This window comes from Paramisgurnus dabryanus, chromosome 22, assembly GCF_030506205.2.
Source record: "Paramisgurnus dabryanus chromosome 22, PD_genome_1.1, whole genome shotgun sequence".
Classification (NCBI taxonomy): Eukaryota; Metazoa; Chordata; class Actinopteri; order Cypriniformes; family Cobitidae; genus Paramisgurnus; species Paramisgurnus dabryanus.
The window spans coordinates 13311063-13333625 of record NC_133358.1 but is presented as its reverse complement, the minus strand read 5'-3'; the positions used below and the strand labels follow the sequence as shown (position 1 = coordinate 13333625).

General features: G+C 41.2%; 2 protein-coding genes across 2 annotated transcripts in view; both read left to right on the top strand.

Moving 5' to 3' along the window:
• Positions 1-2500: 2500 nt before the first annotated feature.
• Positions 2501-22563, top strand: part of LOC135785266 (uncharacterized) — a 127272-nt gene continuing 107209 nt past the window's right edge. The window contains exons 1-4 of the mRNA XM_073813123.1: positions 2501-2634; positions 14237-14367; positions 15735-16289; positions 17314-17479. Coding sequence (XP_073669224.1) covers positions 14286-14367; positions 15735-16289; positions 17314-17479 — 803 coding nt within the window. The 5' untranslated portion in view covers positions 2501-2634; positions 14237-14285. The remainder of the gene's footprint in view (positions 2635-14236; positions 14368-15734; positions 16290-17313; positions 17480-22563) is intronic.
• The window catches only part of LOC135785269 (uncharacterized), a 46187-nt gene continuing 41136 nt past the window's right edge, over positions 17513-22563 (top strand). The window contains exons 1-9 of the mRNA XM_073813223.1: positions 17513-17541; positions 17697-17919; positions 18504-18677; positions 20554-20631; positions 21071-21082; positions 21168-21257; positions 21936-21989; positions 22161-22214; positions 22308-22361. Coding sequence (XP_073669324.1) covers positions 17513-17541; positions 17697-17919; positions 18504-18677; positions 20554-20631; positions 21071-21082; positions 21168-21257; positions 21936-21989; positions 22161-22214; positions 22308-22361 — 768 coding nt within the window. The remainder of the gene's footprint in view (positions 17542-17696; positions 17920-18503; positions 18678-20553; positions 20632-21070; positions 21083-21167; positions 21258-21935; positions 21990-22160; positions 22215-22307; positions 22362-22563) is intronic.

Genomic DNA, 22563 nt, shown 5'->3' with positions numbered 1-22563 from the left:
CACGAGGAATCATATGAAGAGTTTGGTTCCAAAACGCAATAAATCCATTTTGACAAATTTCGGTAAAAACGTGTTTTCTATACCAAGAAAGTGACAAGATGAAAACCACTATTTTCTGTTACAAACTTTCACATAGCATCTTTAGGTTATAAAAACATAAGAAATTCAAATCCATAACTTGATTTTCAAAGATTTATTATAAAAACTAATTATTTTTTCCACAAAATGCAATAAATCCATGACAGTTTTTTATTTCAAAATGCTATAAATCTATTAAATCAATGTATAAATGTGCATTCATCTTTACCATTTTATATTTATTTAGTTGACTAGGTATACAATGATTAAAAAATAAACATTAATGGCATTAACCAAAACACTTACTTTGTTAAGAACACATTGCTGCGGTTATATTTGACGTCGTCTCTTTACATTTTCACAGCGATCAGCTGTAAAATGTTTTGGTCCCGCTCGATTTTCGTTGACTTTGAGTAAAATAATGTAAAGTTTTTCATAAGATCCTCTGGGGTCAATTTTTTAGCATGAGAAGCTTGATGCTGTCTGGAGAACAAGCAGCCGAGTGCCTCTCGCGGAAATTATTAGATGTTGATGGCTTACGTTTCTTTCCCGTCACAGAAAACCATCACAGGTTTAGCAATGCTATTAAAGTATTATTTTGTTTTGTTTGTTGATTACGAAGTACAAAGTAGATGAGGAAAATTAGGATTCCGTGTACTCAGCGCGCCGCCATGTTTGTTTACATTGCGTGAATGGTCCGCTGTTATATCAGGAATGGATTTATTGCGTTCTGTAAAAAAGGAGGAGTGGCGTTTGTCGCATTTTGGGAAAAAAGGGAGAAAAGATGACAGAATATCACGGCGGGTATTGGATTTTGCGTAAAATTAATTATTTACTTTTAACTACTGACCTGATATAATACTGATTTTGGCAGTAACTCATTTTTTTCAAAAATGGCGTTTATTGCGTTTTGGAACCAAACTCTTCATATATTTATCGCATCCAGGAGTCGAACACGGACGAAAAGACATCTTTAAAAAGACGCTTAACGCCCGTGAGCAGTGAACGGCTGTCTTTAAAAAGACGCAAGTTCAACTGCAGCTCTTTTAGGGGAAATCACTCTTTTAGCTGTGTAGTTGATGAAGCACACAGGGAGGAGAACGCACACACTCAACAAAAAAATGTGAAAGAGATCACAAAAAGATAGAGAGGTGGAAACACTCGCGAGCCCCGCTGTGGTGCCTTCGCCCAACCAACTAGCACGCCGAGATCTATTCCTTAGAGAGAGCAGCTTCTCGTGAGCAGTGTCACTGCCAGCTTTCGAAGCTAAAAAAGCTGATTTGATAACTGCACCTGCCGCTCATTAAATACCTGCGCGGCGGGGCGGCGCCGGCAGATGCAATTATCTGCATGCCAAGTTCATTGGCGTTTTAAAGGTTTCTCGAAGCAGATAGGTCACCCGCGAAGCGGTTCCCAATTCGTCGGTCACGACGTGACGTCGTAGTGACCGACTGAAAGGGAACTTACAAACATCACATCATGCCACACAGCTTAGTTAAATTTCAAAACTCAACAATGGCACGAATGAGGAAGTGTGTTTTTGGATGAAGGGAGAAGTAAACCAGCATTATGGAAACAATGGATATAGTTAATTATCCGGGGTAGCAGCGGAGTTTTGCGTGTGTGTTTGTTTAACTGGATTTCATTAAAATGTCCCAACTGGGTCATGAGTTGCATGCGGTAAGGAAGACTTCTGTGTTATTTTGGAAATAGGCACGCAAGTGCATATTATATAACGACACAAACATGTAGTGAATCATGTACAGTGTTGCATGACTCATACTCGCTCCTCCCACTTTAGTAACTCCTCCTTCTAAATTTTAGGAAATAATTGGTAAAGTTGATCTTTCTTTTATAAATCTGATTAAACTAAAGACTCTTCAGGGATATAACGGATGTAATACTACTCTAGGTACTATAATGTGCATTAATTTTAAAAGCAACTTTCCCCAACACTGATTATAACCCGTGGTTACAAAAACAACCCAACATTTGGGTAATTTTAACCCAGCATTGGGTAATTTTTGAACCCAGCATGTGTTCTGTCCAATATTTTCTGATTATGGGTTAAAAATAAACCAGGAGTGAAGATAAGACTATTTGTTTATTAAAATGTTTTGCTTGAGCAAATACTAAATAATTAACCTATACTGTACAGTAGGTGCACTATGTCTTTATATTAAACAGAGAACAGCAATATTTGTTAAAAAAGTGATGCTATAACCACTTGGTGTAAGGTATTGAGAAAGACACATAACACATATAATAATAGTACAGATGAATAAAATACTGTAAATTCTAGGTTTTATATAAAGAAAACTTCTTATGCAATACCTGTACAGACACAAAAATAAATGCAGTTTTTTTCTCTTGGTTATTTTGGGCAGCTGGAAGCGGGTGTGTCTCTCTGACATCACTGGCTCTAAACTATAAGGGCTGACAGGGTCTATCGCTTCTTCAATGGACAGAGAATTTATCTGAGTAATAATTTATAAAGTTGAATTCTCAAATCAAGTTGAAGTCAATCATTTTCTGCAGGCAAGTTTCAAAACTAAGGTAAGAAACAAAATTTGTACAATTTTAATTTTGGTTAATGAAACAGAATGCATTAAACATTATTTAATCAAAATGATCTTGAATTGTATGTATTTTATAAAATATATTTGCTACAGTCTATACACTGTTAAAATGCACAGTTTATAGGCCTATCTATATTATTATTTTTATATATCCTGTCTTTATACTGTACTTGTTATAAAGCTGCTAACTATCTGTATAATTGGAACGGTTGTCTTTTGAAATGGCCCTGTGAGAATTTTCCATCCGGATGTTGTCCTTAGAGTTCATACATCTGCGGTAATCTCTAGAGTAAGTAAGTCGGTGGTCAGACAGTCTGTTACTGCTAACAAAAATATTGGCCATGGCTAAGGGCCATGCTCACCAGAGGGGAACAAAGCCACTAATCTGGCTCAGTACTGGATTGGTCACATACTGTAGAAAACAAATAATCAAAGTAGCCATAAATAGTGTGCCATTTTTTATTTGTATTGTACGAATAAATTCACACACTATAGATTGTGATCTAGCAGCCTGTTACAAGAGTTCAGATGCAAAACCCTCTAAGTGCATCTTATGTTTATGTGCAGTATTTTTAATTCAATAACAATTAAAAGGTTATTAGTCAGTTGTTAAAATAACTTATTTTACAAATGTCACTTTAGTCATTTCATTGTTCTTTCGCTGCAAAACCCTCTAAGCGTATGCAATAAAAACATGGTAAACAGTTTCAAAATGACTAAAAAGTGCAACTAGAAACACTAGAAATGATAAATGTTTGAATTCAAAATGTAAAAATTAAGACACTAAACCCAAATTAGGGGGCGCTGTGAAGCATGTGGCTGCCATATTTGGGTTGTATTCAGGTCCAAGTACTCAAGGGACCTTTGCTGAAAGGTACTTTGCTGAAAAAAATCAATGGATTTTGCCAACAAATATGGTATTTCTAAGTGGTCTGAGAAGTGGATTTTGAGCTCAAGTATTTGATGAACGTATAATACATGCCAAGAGCATTCAGTTAATATCATGTCATGTTATGTCATTTTTGATGGAGGTGACATTTAGCAGCTTTTGCATCTGAGCTCCTCACATACTATGTATACGTGTGTCAATGACAAAATTGGTTTGGCAACATCAGAAATCCAAAAATCTTTTAAAAACGTGTTTAAAAGCATGCATCAGGTATTTTAAAATGTACATAGTCCATTTATGTTGCTTTTATGTAATTAAAAATAACATTTGCACCATTTTCTATGAAGGTTAAGACTGAATAATGTAACAGTAAATGTGAAATGATCTAACTGACAAAGAATGCGAAATATTAAATATTTTATTTTTGTAAACATGTAAACATACTCATGGAAAAATCATCAATTTTAAAATATCACACGTAAAGAGACTTTATTCGAGTTATCTATACACTCTAAAAATGGCTGGGTTATTTTTGACCCATATTGGGTAAATATTGGTAAACAGTTTCAAAATGACTAAAAAGTGCAACTAGAAACATTAGAAATTTTAAAAGTATATTTTAAAAATGTAAAAATTAAGAAACTGAACCCAAATTAGGGGGCGCTGTGAAGCATGAGGCTGCCACATTTGGGTTGTATTGCCACCTAAATTGCCTAATACTGCAATAATACATTGGTATGTTTAAAGAAAGCCATAGCTAAAAAATCCCAAATACAGACTGTGTATCTTAATGGACAAGTTCGGTATTTTACATTTAAAGGCCTATTTTCAGATTGTTTATAATGAAACAGAACGGTTTTGACTGAAATTTGAACATGCTGCTGGCCCAAGAATTTCCGGGTGTTTGTTGGCTGCATAGGTGCACTGGAACAATCATTCCTAAAATGCATTAAACTTTCGTTTACACTTTCGTTTTGTGTGAGCATATCAGTGAACACCCCTGACCACTCGATAAGTTTAACGTCTTTGTAAATGAAAGTTTAACGGATTATAGGAAGGATTGTTCCAGTGCACCTATGCACCCATTGTGGGGGTGGGGTAATACCACAGAAACCGAAAATTCTCGGCCCAGCATCATATGTCCAAATTTCAGTCAAAACCATTCTATTTCATCACAAACAATCCGAAAACAGGGCTTTAAGTGTAAAATACTGAACTTGTCCTTTAAATTTTAAAAGACCTTTAGCATATGTCTCTTGTCAAACACATGATCTAACACTTTTATTAAATCATTCTTTGTGAAAACTGCCTTTTCCTTAAACAGCATGCAGGTTTTTGTTATACCACAGCACATCTGGTAAAGGCAAACACCAAGACTTCCCAATCTGTGCCACAATCACAAGCTCTTTACTGATGAAAAGACTCCTCAATGGGCGAAGGAGAGACAACAGTGTCTCTTCTTGCTACTTATCAAATCAGTTAACCATTGCTTCTGGTCATAGTGTTTACCTCACCAGTTGAAATTAGATTTATTTCAAAACTAAATGTGAATCTTGAATAAATAAATAGATTTTAATGAATGTAGATTGTAAAAAATGTATTCCTGAAAGATTTGTGTCTGTTTTGTATCTGAATTCTGACAAGTACGAGCGAGTTAAAGCATAAAATAGATAAAATGAATTTAGTAACCTAAAAAAATATTTTGAATGAGAATCTAGTAACTTAAAAAAAAACTCTGTTAAATTGTTTTGATAGAATTGATGGGCAGAACATTCAAACAATGTAAGACTGCCCAATGTACCTCAGCCGGTTTTAGTGATTGACAGTTTAATGTGGTACAACACTCAGTTTTGGGATCTGGGCTTCTGGTGGTTTCTGTTCAATATAAACTACCTGTAAAGTTTCAGAACAAAAGCACTTTGCTTTCTTTTTTGCAGAGTTAGCAACAAACATTCCTCACATACTCATGAAGTTTCTTGAAATGGCCCATGTTCTTCTTGTCAGGTGGCACGTTGTGTCGACACTGTTATTGCAGTCAAAGCCACAGTCAGACAGTTCCCATGCTCTGACAGATATCCTCAATGCCCTTTGTAAGCAATGCAAACTATACCTCTAACATTTCATTATGGCAGATTCCACAGATGTGTTCTGTTTGCCATACACAAAGCCATGGCCTTGGTCAAGCTTGTTTTACCTCAAAATATGTATGTTAAAGCCCAATTTATAGTTGTGCGTAAACTCTAGGTTATCAGTAGCCTGTGCGTAGCCTGACGTGCACCTTGCAAAATTTTTAACAGCGCATCAGTTCTACGCGGACCGCAAGCGCTGTAATTGGTCCACCAAAACCCCTCCCATCAGGTAAAAAACTGTGTCATAGGTATTTCCGTTGCCACGGTGAAAACAAAGATGGGCCAAGTTGGGGAGTGATTTAACTCAAACTGCATCAAAAGTCGCTGTTTATTTACTTTCATCATTGCTGGTCTTCTCAAATCATACACAAAAAGTTGCTGTTTTTTCTTTGTTTGTGGGTTAACTTGCCAAGCTGCTTCTTCATTGACAGTCGCGCTGCTACTGTGGTAACTGTGGTTAAAAATATTTTTTACTCTTCCCCTAATTCAGCATGCAATAAAATCTAAAACTAATTTGGTAGCACTTTATGTAAGAAAAATTTATTCCGGTCCTTTGAATTATTCAAAAATAATGCAGACCAAAGGTGGTAATGTGGCTTGACACGAAGCAGAGAAAACATTTGTTATTTTCGACGAGGTATTTGTTTAAGAGTTCAGTTTCAGCAACTAGTCATACCATAAAACCATTGAACCGGAAATAGAGTTCGAACCAGATGCTTATCGCGTCACCCGATGAAACGGTTTATATCAACACAGCTGAGAAATTAAGTAGGTACAGGCAATACTGTATTTTACAGCCGTGATACCATGAAGTTATAGTGAAATTACTTTATTTCTTTCAGTCAAAATCTTACTGCGTAAACAAATCAAAGTACGCAGCTCAACAGAGGGTGGATTTGTATACAATGAAACGTTGCAAGTAACAGACAGACAGTAAAGTACCGCATGTCTAAAACCTCAAACTAATTTAAACTTGAAGCACTTTGGATTGACTGACGATCAAACCCCTATTCTCCTAATAAATGCGCATCACTTTTCCTAAGGGATTATTTTGATAGTTAGAAATAAGATTTAATACTTCATTTTCTTAAATAACCATAAAACCAGCCATCGCGTGTGACATTAAGGGAACTCTAATAGTCTCTTAAATTTTCAAGGGAAAATGGGACTTAAGGACATTGTAGCAACGCATAGCAGAACTTAAGGTAATACTTTAGCATTTAGGGGTAAATACTTATTGACAGCCTATGGTTCCCTTTCAGTCGGTCACTACGACGTCACGTCGTGACCGACGAATTGGGAACTCGCTTAGAGAGACCAATCTGCTTCGTATACTACTAAAACGCCAATGAACTTGGCATTGAGATATTTGCATAATGCTGGCGCCGCCCCACTAGGTGCGTATATAAGCAGCAGGTGCAAATAGGGAAATTAGCTTTTTCGCTTCGAAAGCCGGCTTTATCTGCTACTGAGAAGCTACTCTCTGCTCTTCTGGGAACGGTTGCTGAAGTTGATTGACAAGCAGTACTGACACAGCGGACGCTCGCAGTATTCCACGGCTCTGCATCTTTTTTGTTTTGAGTTTAGTGTGTGCGTTGCCTTCCCTGTGCGCATCATCAGCTGAGCACCTAAAGAGTGATTTCCCTAAAAGAGTGATACGTGAGAGCTCTGTGTCTTTTTAAAGGCAGCCACTCTCTCGTATATGCGGAGATCAGCGTCCTTTTCAGGATAGCTTTTCGCCGTGCGATCTTGGATGCGAGAAGTATAAGGGTTCCAGTGACGGTCACGAGCGCTGTCTTCGTGCTCAGGCATCGAGCACTCTGGGGCTGCGTTCGTGGAGAGTTTCTGTTCTCTCTGTGAGAGCATAACCCTCTTGGATTGCGGAGACGACTGTCGTTTCTACGGGAACGCTGTCCGCGCCTTTGCAGTGCTGACGCCGCCATGGTGCGGCTGTCAAGCGCTCGCAGGGCGCCCTTCGCGTCACTACGCTGAGTAGGACGGAGGATGCGTCCTCCACCTACCGGCCTTCTCATCCTCAGCCGGTTGAGGCTCCGGTGGAGACTGCAGAGTCGTGTTCTACGATGTCTGCCGAATCCATTGGACCTCCTTCTGGTCCCGTCACTTCTGCAGCATCAGAGGGGTGTCCATTTTTCCTCCGAGGCAGAGTCGTTCCGGAGATGGCGGCCGTGCCCGCTCGAGCGGCGGAGACGGTAGAGTTGGAAAGGTTAACCCCTCTCCGCCCGAACCGTCCCGCCCACATGATTGGTACTTCGGAGCTGTTCGGGCCTCTCGGTCCTCTCCTCCTGTGCCTTTCTTTCCCGACGGCACGAAGAGCTGACGTTATTGCGGCCGTCCGGCCGTTCAGCTTTCACCCCTCACCTCCCTCACCAACGGAGCCGCTAAGGGCGGGGACCCCTTCAGTGGAGCGGGATGCGTTCCTGGAGGGACCACCCAACCCTTCCCTCCCGTGTTTGTAGACAGTCGTCCGGTTACGGACGCTGCCCATCAGGCATGCCGGAGAGGCGGCTTCGGCCCTGCACGCAATAACGTTGCTGCAGGCTCACCAAGGATTTACGAGGGAGGCCGCGACCTTCAGTCGTGCGATGTCCACCACAGTGGTTCAAGATCGCCACCTTTGGCTGTGTCTGGCTGACATGACGGACGCAGACGAGAACAACTTGAATGCTCCTGTCTCACAGACCGGCCTCTTCGGCGAGCCAGGAGAGTCGTACAGCTCCGCTGCGCAGACTGAGGCGATCTCCTAGGTCACGCCCCGGCGGAAGAGAGCTGCCCTTGGTCCACCACGCCGGCTCCTCAGTCTGCCTCTCGCCGTCGGCGTCCTGCGGCGACCACCTCCGTTCCCCTCCTCGGACCCCATCTCGGCAGCGCAGGGGAACCGGTCGTCAGCAGCTCGCCCCGCCCGCTTAGCCGCTTCCAGTGAAATTCGGGAGTTTAAGTGGCCAGTGAAGGGCGACCCGGATTGGCAGAGGATCACTCTTCAGGAGATGGAGCTCCTTCCCCCGATAGAGGGTCGGGTGGAAAATCCTTGGTTTGCATATGTTCCACCGGCTGTTCGGCCGGTACCCACTTAACCACACATAAGAGTGCATTCCTCTTCCCTCTCTAGGTCTCCGGAGGATCGAGAGAGCCGTGAGCGGGTACACACCAGCTCCCCTACCTCTCCTCTATCGCCAGCGGGTGACCTGAGGAGTCCGAGCTCTCCGCTGAGGAGACCGGACCACCAGCACCCTCATCGGAGTCTGCGCTCTCCGTAGAGGAGACCAGACGACCGTTACCCTCAGCGGGCTCAGGTCAGTGTCACACACACATACTGTAGATGTTTATGCTGTCACAGCAGATGCACCGGCAGTCCCACCTGTCTCGCTTCGCTGCCCCACCGCGGGTACTTCGGTAGTGTCGTTATTTCTCCTCGTACGGTGCCTGGGTGCTTGGCTTCAGTTCCCAGCCCGTTTCGTTGGGTTTTACGCACGATCCGCCTCGGTTACGAATCCGGCACACCCCAAAATTCGGGCTTTCGTTTCACTGTGGTGAAAGCGTCCGATGCACATGTACTGCGTGCAAAAGTCGATATCCTGTTGGCGAAGGATGTTCGAGCCGGTCCCTCTTACCGAGATGATGATGATGATAGGGTTTTTCCAGCCTTATCTCATAGTACCCAAAATACGCGGCGGGTTACGATCGATTTGATTTACGCCCCGGCTCTACGAAGATGTTCTTTTTGGATGATAACGCCGAGGCTCGTATTTCAATATTCAGATCGGTTTGCAGCCTTAGACCTGTAAGACGTGTACTTTATGTGTCCATCTCCCCTCGCTTTAGACCGTTTTTCGCTCTGCGTCGTGGGGTGGGCATATTAATACTAAGTACACCATTCGAGCTGTCTCTCTCTCTCCGTGTCTCCATGTGCTAGTCACGGCATTAAAATGTCAGAGAGAGAGCGTTGTTCGCATTCTGCTTTTTTCTACGTCGACTTATAATAGCCCGTTCTTGGCAGACGTGCGCGAACACAGAGAGTTAATGCTTCGGCATCTCGCTCGTTTAAGTCTTCAGGTCGACTGGGAAAGAGCAACTTTGCCCCGTGCAGAGGATCCTTTTTCTCAGTATGGAAATAAGACTCGATCGACTAATTGGCGTGTTTAGCAAGAGCGCGCAACCAGTCAGTTCTGACTTGCCTCGGTTTAATTCGAGGGAAGTACGCGGTCCCTCTGAAACAATTTCAGAAGCTCCTGGACATATGACAGCATGCTGCGGCTGTGACGCCGCCCGAGCTGCTTCATATGAGACCGCTTCAGCGTTGGCTTACGATCGAGTCTCGAGGAGAGCGTGGCACACCGACATACACCGTGTAAACATTGCACCTGCGTGTCATTTCAATTTTTCCCCGTGGTAGACCCGGCATTTCCGATAGAAGATATGCCCCTGAGGGGTCTCCTGGCATTCTGTATATTGCAATGCCCTCAGCACGGGATGATCAGCCACGTATGACGGGCTTGCAGTCTCAGGGGTGTGCATAGCACCACAACTGCCGCGAGCGGTGCGCTGTATATCTGGGACTTGTACGCTCCGCTATGGAGATGCGAGGGAAGGATGTATTAGCCGACACCAATAACATTGCGACTGTTGCGTTATTTACCGTTAAGGCGGTTTTGCGCTCTCGTCACCTGTCGCATCTCGCTCGTCATCTCCTCCTTTGGAGTCAGAAGCATCTGAGGTCCCTTTGTGCCATTTACATCCCGGGTTCGCTCAATACAGCGGCAGACGCGCTTCCCGAGCTGCGCCCCCGGCGAATGGCGACTCCACCTCCAGACAGTCCAGCTAATTGGGAAGAAGTTCGGTTGTGCGTAGATGGATATGTTTGCGTCGCCGGACAATACCCACTGTCGCCTATTTTATTCACTAACCGAGGGCAGCCTCGGCGTGGATGCGTTGGCACACAGCTGGCCGCGGGGGGTGCGTAAATACGCATTCCTTCCAGTGAGCTTTATTGCGCAGACACTGTGCAAAGTCAGGCAGGACGAGGAGAGCCTTTTTATTAGTCGCCCGTACTGGACTACCAGGAATGGGTTTTCAGAGTTAATGCTCCTCGCGACAGCCCCTCCCTGACGATTTCCCCTGAGGAAAGACTTTCTTTCTCAAGGAAGGGGCACATTATGGCACCCGCGCCCCGACCTGTGGGATTTCCATGTATGGTCGTTGAGCGCGCGCAAGGTTTAGGTGATTTATCGCAAGCGGTATATAACACCATCGACGCGGTTCGAGCACCGTCCACAAGACGGGCTTACGCGCTTAATGAAACCTTTTTCGTCACCCGGTGCTCTTCGCAAACGCGAGGACCCCAGAGAATGCCCATTAACATTGTGCTTTTATATCTTTAACATAGGTTAGATGGTAGGCTGTCCCTCCGCCATTAAAGTTGATATCGCCGCTATTTCTGCTTATCACTCACTTATCAACGGCAGATCAGTTGGCCAGCATGATTTAATTATTACATTTTAAGAGGTGCTCGTAGGCTAAACCCCTCGCGCCCTCCCTCTTTCCGCCTGAGACCTGTCCATGGTGCTGAAGCCTTCAGGTCTCCCTTTTGAGCCTTTGCAGTCTACGAGTCTGATGTTTTTTATCAATGAAAACTCTGACCCTGATAGCATTGGCCTCCATGAAGAGAGTAGGGGATTTACATGCATTCTCTGTTGACGATTCGTGCTTTAGTTTGGTCCTGCTGTCTCACTGAGACCCAGACCAGGCTACGTGCCCAAAGTTCCCACCACTCCCTTCAGAGATAAGGTGGTGAGCTTGCAAGCGCTGCCCCCGGAGGACGCAGACCCAACCTTGGCTTTGTTGTGCCCCGTACGCGCACTGCGACTCTACGTGGTTCGCACGCAAAGCCTCAGGACCTCAGACCAGCTCTTTGTTTGTTATGGTGGCCAGCAGAAAGGGAAAGCTGTCACTAAGCAGAGGATGTCTCATTGGATAGTTGATACTATCGCCCTGGCTTATAATCTTCAGGGTATTCCTTGCCCCTTTAATTTGAGAGCGCACTCCACACGGAGTGTTGCCTCATCTTGGGCTTTAGCTCGTGGTTCCTCGCTAACAGACATCTGTAGAGCTGCTGGTTGGGCGACAGCTAATACGTTCACTAGATTTTACAGTGTTCGTATCGAGCCTGTATCCTCTCGTGTTCTTTCCTCACCAGGGGGAGCACGGAGAACAGTCTCGCAGGTCGGCTTGCAGCCTCCAACTGATGCTTCATAACTGTGTCAGTATGGAAGGCCTTCAGAACAAAAATGCGTAATGGTTTGAATTGTTCTTCCTCCGCTGCCTTGGCAGCCTTTGTTGCGGAGCATTGGCTGTCAGCCTTTCACTAGCTGTATCCTCGCGAACCTACGTGTCTGGCTCGGGCTCCACATTGTGTCCCACCGGGTTCCTTTGTGAGTATTTTTCCGTGGGGTTAATCCTACCAGCCCACGTTTCCCTTAGCAGAGCACTGCTTTGCTTACACAGCCACGGCTGTCTTTATTCCTCAACTACGGTTGACTTTCGCCCACCATTAGCCCTTAAGACGGGTGGTGGCTTCCGCAGCGTTCCTATACCGCTCAGATAGGGCGCTTCCCAGTCGCTGGCACTACTGTGGGGTTATGGAACATCTAGTGCCCGGCCTTCTGCCTTAAAACCTATCTCCTCCTCCTTAAGTGGAACCGGAGGGCTTTACGCAGACACTGGAAGAGGTCAGCCCCTAGTGGCGTTTTGGTAGGGATTCCCAATTCGTCGGTCACGACGTGACGTCGTAGTGACCGACTGAAAGGGAACGTCTCGGTTACGGATGTAACCCTCGTTCCCTGAAGGAGGGAACGGAGACGTCACGTCCCGTCGCCACAGGTGCTGCCACCTGCTGTTACGGCCGGTCAAACTTTCCGGCTTTCTCAGCGAAAAGAAGCTAATTTCCCTATTTGCACCTGCTGCTTATATACGCACCTGGCGGGGCGGCGCCAGCATTATGCAAATATCTCAATGCCAAGTTCATTGGCGTTTTAGTAGTATACGAAGCAGATTGGTCTCTCTAAGCGAGTTCCCAATTCGTCGGTCACGACGTGACGTCTCCGTTCCCTCCTTCAGGGAACGAGGGTTACATCCGTAACCGAGACGTTCCCTTAAGGGTTTTTCTTGCAACCCATTTTTTATTAAGGGTACCCTTAACCTTATATTTAAGGGATTTCTTAGCTTAAGGACTTTCATGCAACTGGGCACTCAGACTTTAGCCTTTAATTCTGTTCTGTATTTTACTGCATTCAAATTTCATGTATTTTCTATTTGTATTCTAACAAAGAGACTGAGAAATAATTATATATGGTCACTAAACCATTGCAAAAACAAAATCTAATGGTGGCATTGGCATAAGACTTTTGTACAGCACAATACATACTGTACACAACAGACCTGTGGCTGTTTACTACATTGACAAACCCCTACCAGTAAATGGTAGCATGCCATGTTTATTTCCATGCTGTGTTCTTTGGCTTTTTTGTTTGGCTGCAGCTTGTGGTTCAGCTGGGCAGCTTTTAACGGTAAATGAAAGCTCGTAGACATCACCAAAGTGAGAAAATAAGACCACATGTTGTACGTTACTGTGCAAAACGGCCCTCTGACCGAGGAGACTTTAAAGGTTGAATAAAATGGGCAATAGTTGTAGTCTGTGAACTTAAAGAGAGTTTGTTGCTCTGCCAATGAAACGCTAGCACAATATCTAAACACATGTTAAGTGTTTTATTATGCAATTTAAATGCATATTATGTAGGCCACGTCTGGTTGACATAAACGTAAACAACCATCTGGGAATGTAAAAGTTTGGGGAGAGTTGTAAGTTAAATATAAGTAAGCACAGAAAACGTGCAGGGTTCAGTCTTCATGATGCTAGCGTGTTGTGGTTGTTGGTTGGGCATTGATATGCAGTTGTTAGTTTTTTTCTGGGTGGTTATTAGGTGGTTGCTTACTAGTCCAAGTCAAAAAGCACACTTTATATTGGACTTATATTGGACTATAGGTTTCATACTCCAGCTGTACTTACAGTTATTGTATTTAATGGTTTTGTATCAAGTCCATAACAATGACCAATTGTAAGGCCTACCTTTGTGATTATTTGATGATAGATATCTAAAAAAATCATCAATATTTTTGTTGGTTAGATACTGTTATCCAGTTTGTACCACAGTAGGTTTAATTTGAGAATATGCGTCAAGAGCCTCACTTGTGGTTATTTACTCATGCAATACTTAGCAGTGGTTATTTTACATTATACTAGATGTTCAATCCCAGATGTAATTACTTGATTTTGTTTCGGAGGAGCCAACTTAACACCCTGTGTACAAATGTGTGTACTGATCTGATTAGCTTAAGTGATTGTATAACATTACAGCTATAATCAAATGAAAACGCCATCTTTCAGTAATCATGTAAGCAAACTGATTCTCAGCCATTTCAAATAATTACAAACTGCAATGAGGCTATGCATTCAAAACAAACATATTTTAATCTTTTTCTTTTCTCAGGGCTCTAAAGATTGACACTTCGAGGAAAGGACTAAAACCGAAGTTCAAAATGTTGTGGATTTTGAGGCCTTTTACAGCACTGCTCTTTCTCACCTATTCACAAGGGGGAGATGATGATGATATTCGAGCTGGTATGGGCTATTTCTTGTATGTTTCTTGTGTTCGATTACAGGAGTTTCTTTGATGCACCATTTGACACTTTGTTCTGTTGTTAAAGGGATAGTTCACCCAAAAATAAAAAAATTCTGTCATCACTTACCCTCGGGTTTTTACAAACATCTATAAACCTCTTTGATCAGATGACAATCCAATGTCAGTTTTCCACGTGACCATGCCGGAGTTCGCACTGTTGAGCGGCAAAACATTGTGCCTGGATTTAATAGAAAGCGGTAGTATAACTGACAATTATTATTTTAAATTTAATTTGGTTGGCCTTTACAGCGACCCTAACAACTTGCCAAACAACCATTAGTCCGGGGATCTTAGCATTTGACCAGACATCTCTTTTGCCAACATATATGTTTGTCTTGCCTAATACTACCAACGATAGTTACAAATTCTTGTTAAATCTGTTTGCACAGTAGATCAGACAACAACTTCCCTCATTTTAGACGCGTTTTTGCAGATTTCACGCTACATGCTAATGCTGTCATGTGCATACCCTCTATTCAAGGCTAAGCGTAACTTGCATGCATCATGTTCTGGATGTCGTGGAAACTTTTAATTGTAAGTTAATAATTGGATTTGACATACTTTGGTAGTAAAATGGAAAGTGTTCCACATTTTATTGGTGCAACCATTGTAATGTGTTTTGTAAACTGCAACTGCTTTTATCAAATTAAAACAACATTAATGGTGTCCTTTATTCAGGGAGTACTGAATAATAAACTTTAATAAAGCTGCATGCACAAAATGAAGATTTTGTAAAGGTGCAAAGAATTCTGCTTCTGAAAGTTTCAGATACGTGTAGATAATAATATTTAAATGTTCATTTATTTATTTATTTATATGTTTATGTGTTCATTTTATTTAAATAAAAACTTAAAAATATATATTTTAGGTAACCTAAATAAAAACGAATACGTTTTGGTGCAAATTGGTGCCACTACCTGGATTGACATTTTTACACTTGCTAAGTGTGTCCCACCGGGTGAACAATTCTGCATGCACGCTTGGGATCTTCACGCCCACTAGAACACTTGGGTCAAATACAGGAAATACGTCATGTAAGTAGTCAAGTGGTCAAGTGCAAAGAGTGCAAGTGTGGGTATTTTGACACAATCAAATCGGAGACAATGCATGTCCGGTCTGGTGAAGGAAGTCCCGCCTTTCAGTTAAAAGAACCAATCATCAATCCATAAAGACTGATGCTTCTATGGGGTAGAGGCTTAATACAGACCACGTAACAATAATTTTTGAAGGGCACCATCAAAATAAAGCGTAACAAAGTTAAACTGTCCTTTTGTGCAGAATTTAGTATTTTTTTCTCATTCCATAGGCTGTAGCACAGCAGTTAATGACCTGGTCTACATCATTGATGGCTCCTGGAGCGTTGGAGATGACTTCGAAACTGCCAAGCGCTGGTTGGTCAATGTCACAAGTGGCTTCGACGTGAGTCCACACTACTCACAGGTGGGTTTAGTACAGTACAGTGACACCCCGAGATTGGAGATCCCACTTGGAGTTCACAAGACCACTCCTGATCTTATTGAAGCCATCCAGAACATCAGCTACTTGGGTGGAAACACGCAGACAGGCCGTGCCATCAAGTTTGCCGTGGACCACGTCTTTGCATCCTCACAGCGGAGTGGCGTGAAGAATCGCATTGCTGTGGTCGTGACTGATGGAAAGTCACAGGATAATGTTACTGCCTCCAGCATGGAGGCGAGGGAGCAAGGGATCAAACTTTTTGCGGTGGGTGTGGGAACGGAGATCGTCAAGTCAGAGCTTGTGACCATTGCCAACAAGCCTACAGATGAGTACTTGCTTTATGCGGAGGGCTACGCCAACATCGACCGCATTCATGACGCCATGAAGCAAAAGCTGTGCGAGGGTAAGATCTGCATGCCCCATTAAACATGCGTGCATGCGTGCGACCTGCCCCTTTTGCTGTTATGTTCACTCTCCTGGCCGACCAAGAGCATAAAAGTACAGGGAATCCACCAAACTACCGCACTCCATTCATGCCCAGTGACAAGAAAAACCACAGAGCTCGTGGGCCAAACCAGCGGCATGAGGTCATGGCTGGGAGAAGTAGTGGGGATGGTTAGAAGGAAACAGATGTGATATGACTACTGCCAACCACAATACAGCTACAATACTTTTGGAAGTGTTAAAGGTGCAGTGTGTAATTTTCTGTAGAAACATGGCCGAACAAAATGGCGACTTGCACGTAAGGGGACACTCAGTGTATGTAGATAAAAACATCTCATTCTATGGAAATAAAAACATAACGGTTCATTATAAAAAGGTCTTTATACACCCCTAAATATATAGTTTTGTATATTATTTTGCATTTCTGTCAAGGGATCCTTTTAAAAATTACACACTGCACCAGCAGAAATGTGGTTTCTTCATATAAAAAAAAATCACAGATGACATTTCTTTAATATCTTGATTATTTCTCCTAGACAACAATAAGATTAAATTGAGAGCAAATAGGGTTTTGCTAAACCGATAAATAAATGCAGAAAAACCAAAGTCCACTTTGGTTTAGGCAATCCGACATAGGTAAAATTACTATCCAAGGGTCTGGGCTCGTCCCTTTTTGACCCAGTGCTATGTAAAAAAATAACATAGCATTTTACTGATAAAGAAATTGAAATAACACGAATAATGGCAACATTTTCAATTTTGCCAGACGTAGTTTTTTAATCTAAATCATATTCGGCACAATGGGGGGCTTTTTGCTTTGAGATATGCTTTTAATCATTCTTTATGAAAGTTAGCATGGTTATGCACCGTCACATAACATATTGATTCAATTAGATGTGAGGCAAGATTTAGAAAATGAATGAGACACCGTTTCTGTGTGGTACCACGATCATCTTGATAATTGACGTTGTCTCCTGACCCAGAATCTGTATGTCCCACACGTATTCATGTGGCTTCCCGCGATGTAAAAGGCTTTGAGCTGATGTTGGGAATGAAGATCCATGAGAAGGCTAAGAAGATACAGGGCTCATTAGTGTCCGAGACAGCCTATCTGCTAGACGAAGACATTGATGTTACCGAAAACACAAGGTCGGTTTTATGAATGCTGATTTGTTCATTTGAATGATTTTTAAGGCAGACCCATTTAATATGTAATTACTGGCTATTTGACAGTCAGTAAAATGTGTATAAAAAGTGTTTAATGTATTTTAAGCCAATGATTTCTCTATAAATCCCATAATCCCAAATGTGTAATACCATATTGTGTATCAATCCATTTAATGGAGGTTTGCAAATTGTTTTAAAGGGAAATCTTTCCAGAAGGCCTTCCACCAGCCTATGTGTTTGTGGCAACTTTGAGGTTGAGAGGACCCTCAAACACAGAAAAGTTTGATGTGTGGAGGGTGCTGTCTAAAGATGGACAGGTTCAAGCTGCTGTCACACTAAGTGGAAATGACAAATCTGTCAGCTTCACAACCACCAGCACGCTTAATGGCCAACAGATCATTACTTTTGATAGAGGCATTGAGGTTTGTAAAACTTTCACAGTACATTACCGTAACAAGGCTCCTTACAGAGACCAGACTGTGTGGAGGACTGAATGTAAAAATTAGCTCATTACTTCTGTCTATATTTGTGATAAAAAGAGTTTTTTCATCTTTTGATGTTGCAGCAATGGTCATCTTTATCACTTTCATGTTTTCTTACTTTCATAATGCCAAAATCAAGTGTGTTGTTGTGGGTTGTTTCTCGCATAATTGAGTCTCATTAAAGTTTATTGATGGACATTATCCAACTCTTAAAGGGATAGTTTAAAATATTACTTATTAAATATTAAAATATTATTCTGCACATGAAGGTTAAGAACTCCGTGTATGTTTTGAGGAGTGCTCTGAATCAGATCTCTTTGATGAGGCGTTATTTCTGGGTTGTTTAAGTTATGAAGATAATAACAGTATTGCAGCTTGTCAGAAATACTCACCATTGGCAGGGAAGCGTTTCTCTTAATTGACAAATTAACTCGTCAATGTCGAGGAATAGAGTTAAGGTTCAACAACTCATTTATCATACTGTAGCACCATGTACTAAATTCTCATTATCTGAAATCTTACAGAAACTTTTTGATGGAAGCTGGCACCAGTTGAAGGTTCTGGTTAGACCCCAAAATGTCACCTTTTTCCTGGATGACCAGCAGATTGAGGGCAAAGATCTGGAACCTGTTGTGCCCATCTACATCAATGGGAAGACCCAGATTTCCAAACACTTTGCGTCTAATGCTACACTTTCTGTAAGTGGCATTTACCAGATCGCTAACTAACCACATAATAATCTCTATATGCCAAATTAACTACAGCATCAATAATCAAAATCATCTTGTATGGTTATTTTTATAATCCTACACTGATCTATTGCAGTCGTGTCTTGCTATTCTTCTAAGATATTGCAAATATCACATTCACAATATGATAGTGGGAATATCACATTTACAATATGATCCTGGGTATATCACATTTACAATATGATACTGGGAATATCACATTTACAATATGATAATGGGAATATCACATTTACAATATGATACTGGGAATATCACATTTACAATATGATACTGGGAATATCACATTCACAATATGCTAGTGTTGTAGTTCTCGAGACTGGTCTCGGTCTCAAGACGGGTCTCAAGACCTCTTTTTAAAGTTCTGGTCTCGTCTTGGAATCGACCGCATTTTTACTCAGTCTCGGTCTCAGACAAAGAGGACTCGGAATTTTATTTCAAGACCGGTCAAGAGACTCAAGACCACAACTGATGGCACACTGCAAAAATTCTTACTATTTTTGTCTTGTTTTCAGTAAAAATATCTTTAAATTCTTAAATTAAGATGCTTTTTCTTGATGAACAAAACGACCCAAGAAAATAAGTCTAGTTTTTAAAGCAAAAATATCAAATTTAGTTAATTTGTGCATAAAACAAGCAAAAACTCCTTGAATGTTTCCTGAATTTAGTGTTTAAGAAAAAAGTTCAAGATTTTTTTGCTTAACTCATTGGCAGATATTTTTGCCTGTTTTATTAATAAAATCACTTAAATTTGATATTTTAAAAACTAGACTTATTTTCTTGGGTGTTTTGCTCATCAAGGAAAAGCATCTGAATTTAAGATTTTTTTTTTATATTTTTACTGAAAACAAGACAAAGATACTAAGAATTGTTTTTCTTGAAAATCATTTTTTGCAGTGGCACATCACATGTATTTTTTATCATTAATTTTATGCAGTTTATTCATGTTTGGCATATGATGTTGGCATTGTTTAAGCATTGTTTAAGTTTCTCCCAATGACAGTTTTTCTAATTTTATTACTAAAAACACCTGCATTGTGTTAAGTGGATGGCAAGCCATTGAAAGACAGTTCAGATTAAATGGTTAAGTTGATTTCAGCTCTTTAGTGTTTGTTCAATTTTAATTTGCTTATAGACAAAGATAAATTCCCACATATCTGCAATGCCAAACACACATCCACACACGCGCACGCACAAGAAGTGCCTAATCATATGCATATTCCACATTTTATCATAAGTGTTTTAATGCAGTGACTTGCACTGGTCTTATTCTTGACTCGGTAAAATGTCTTGGTCTTGTCTCTGTCTCGGCCTGTCTTGGTCTTGGTCATGACTTGGTTTAGGTGGTCTTGACTACAATATGCCAAATAAGTATTAAGATCTCTTTTTATTGCAATTTATGCAACACATCCTCATCCCAGTGCGTCAATATTTGACGCCACTTGACCATGCGTCAATATGTTACGCGGAGGGTATACCCTTCGCGTCATTTTTTGACGAACTGGGGACTTCAATACTATTAGGTACGCGAAATTAAACAGTTGTCGCCTGACATTGGGGATAGGTTTGGGTAGGGATGTCATTATGTAAATCTAACCCTAAACCGACGCGAAAATGGTAAGAAAATGGTACGAAAATAGGAAAGAGAATGCAACGGACTCAATAGTATTGAAGTCCCCAGTTCGTCAAAAAATGACGCGAAGGGTATACCCTCCGCGTAACATATTGACGCATGGTCAAGTGGCGTCAAATATTGACGCCATGGGGTGAGGATGGGCTGAATTTATGAGCTATATGTTTAGATTTTTTTCTTTCCAATTCCTTGCAGATAGAAATCCAGAAACTGAGACTTTATTGTGATCCACAGCAAAGTGAGAGAGAGACAGCATGTGAGATCTACTCTGTGGTAGGCGATCTGATTGAAGTAGACTGGTCATGTTATGAGTGCTTTTGATCCAATACTTTCTTTACTATAATCAATTAAATCAATTAAGTAAAGTAAATTGATACAGTATGCTTTTCTCAAAATTTTACAAGATCAGGTGGAGTCGGGTTTAGTCATAAACTTACAGACTGAGTTACAATGAATAATGTTGTTAAGTCATGATATATGCTTTTATATATAATTTTTAGTTGAATTTTTTTGTAGTTAACATCTACTTAGACTAGAAGTGGGTATTCACTGAAAAACTGGTATGTCGATGAAGAAAATGAATGGGGAATATATTCTCTTGAACTATAGCTAAAAATACCTGTATTGCATATAAAACTTTTGCACATAAACACTTGTTTTTGTCTTTGGAATCTAAATGTTTCTCTCCTATCCTTTTTTTACTGTTTTACAGGATGATGAAAAGGTGAGTTAGATATTTTATATTATTGTCATGGGTCAACAGTCATGTCAATAAGGTTCACATAACAGTAGTTTGTTTACCTCTGCAGTGCCCTTCGAATTGTAAGATCCCCCAAAAACCTGACTGCATTCACGGGCAAACAGGACCACCTGGTCCAGCCGGACCTCCAGGACAAATGGTCAATCAAGTTCTGCATCACTAAAATCTTGTTTAGTTGTAAACACAGATTAAAAATAGCCTATATTTTACTTAAGCCATCCTAGGTGTATATGACTTCGTAATATAACTTTGTAATGGAACTGAATAATGGCCGCTTGTTTAAAGCCCATTAATTATCAAGTAAGTAATCCATCTAATGACTCTCGTGGGTCAATATGTATTCTTTTCAGTGAAACGGTATGTTTGTAAAGAAAATTATTAATATTTTGAGTTAGCAATTGATACGAAACATTTGATTGTAAACTCATAAAATTGTTGACATCAAGTCAGTATGTATAAGACACTCATTGGTTCTTTAATATAACTCGTTTGTGTTTGGCTAAAAGAAGAAAGTCAGATCCACCAATGAAGGCTTGAGGTTAAGTAAAATATTGGCTAATGTCTAATCTGGGGTGAACCATCCCTATCTCATGACAATTTGAGCGTATTTTACGAAGTGGCTAATACCTGCCTTTGTCCCTGTGACGTTGGGGTTAGGGATGTAGTTTCGTTATTATTTTTTATGATAATTGTACGTAATTAACTTCGTACGAATTCATACAAATTAGCCTACTCATAAAATATATAGAAGTTGTTGTGAGATCAGGCTAGGTGAACTGGGGTGATTTACAATGAAAGTCTGATGGCTTCTCGACAGGGTTCTGATGGTGAGAAGGGACAGGAAGGGTATCCGGGTCAAGATGGTAAGACTGTGAGTAAACCCCATATATTCAGGATATTTCATGGCTTTGCATACTGTACAGTAGGAAAATTGGGTCTGTGAAGATGGAAAACTTTGCAATGATGTAATTGCGTTTAGATTGTTTACAACCTTAGCTGATCTGTGATTAGGTTCTGAAGTTTATACATCTTCTCAATAAAGGGACTCCACGGGAAAATAGGAAAGCCTGGAGAGCAGGGCAAACTTGGACAGAAGGTAATATGTTCTTCCATTATAATGCTGTTTAACAATATTGTTGTATCTTTACATGAGCAAAGCTCTGTATGGTCTGCTTTCTTTTTATCACAGGGTGACAAAGGTCCACCAGGGCTACTGGGTGAACGCGGACTGAAAGGTTTGAGAGTAAGTCTTGTATCAGGATAAATAAATTGACTCCCATTCTTACAAAGTGATTCTTTTTTTGAATGGAGCAGATGCTGTTTGCTCATTCTCAAATTTAGATGAAACATTTGTTTGGCAGAAATAGAGCTTCTTGCCACACTGGTGGAGATCAGTGTTTTCAGCATCCTACTGTAATTACTGCTTCCTGGATGTAATTCAATGA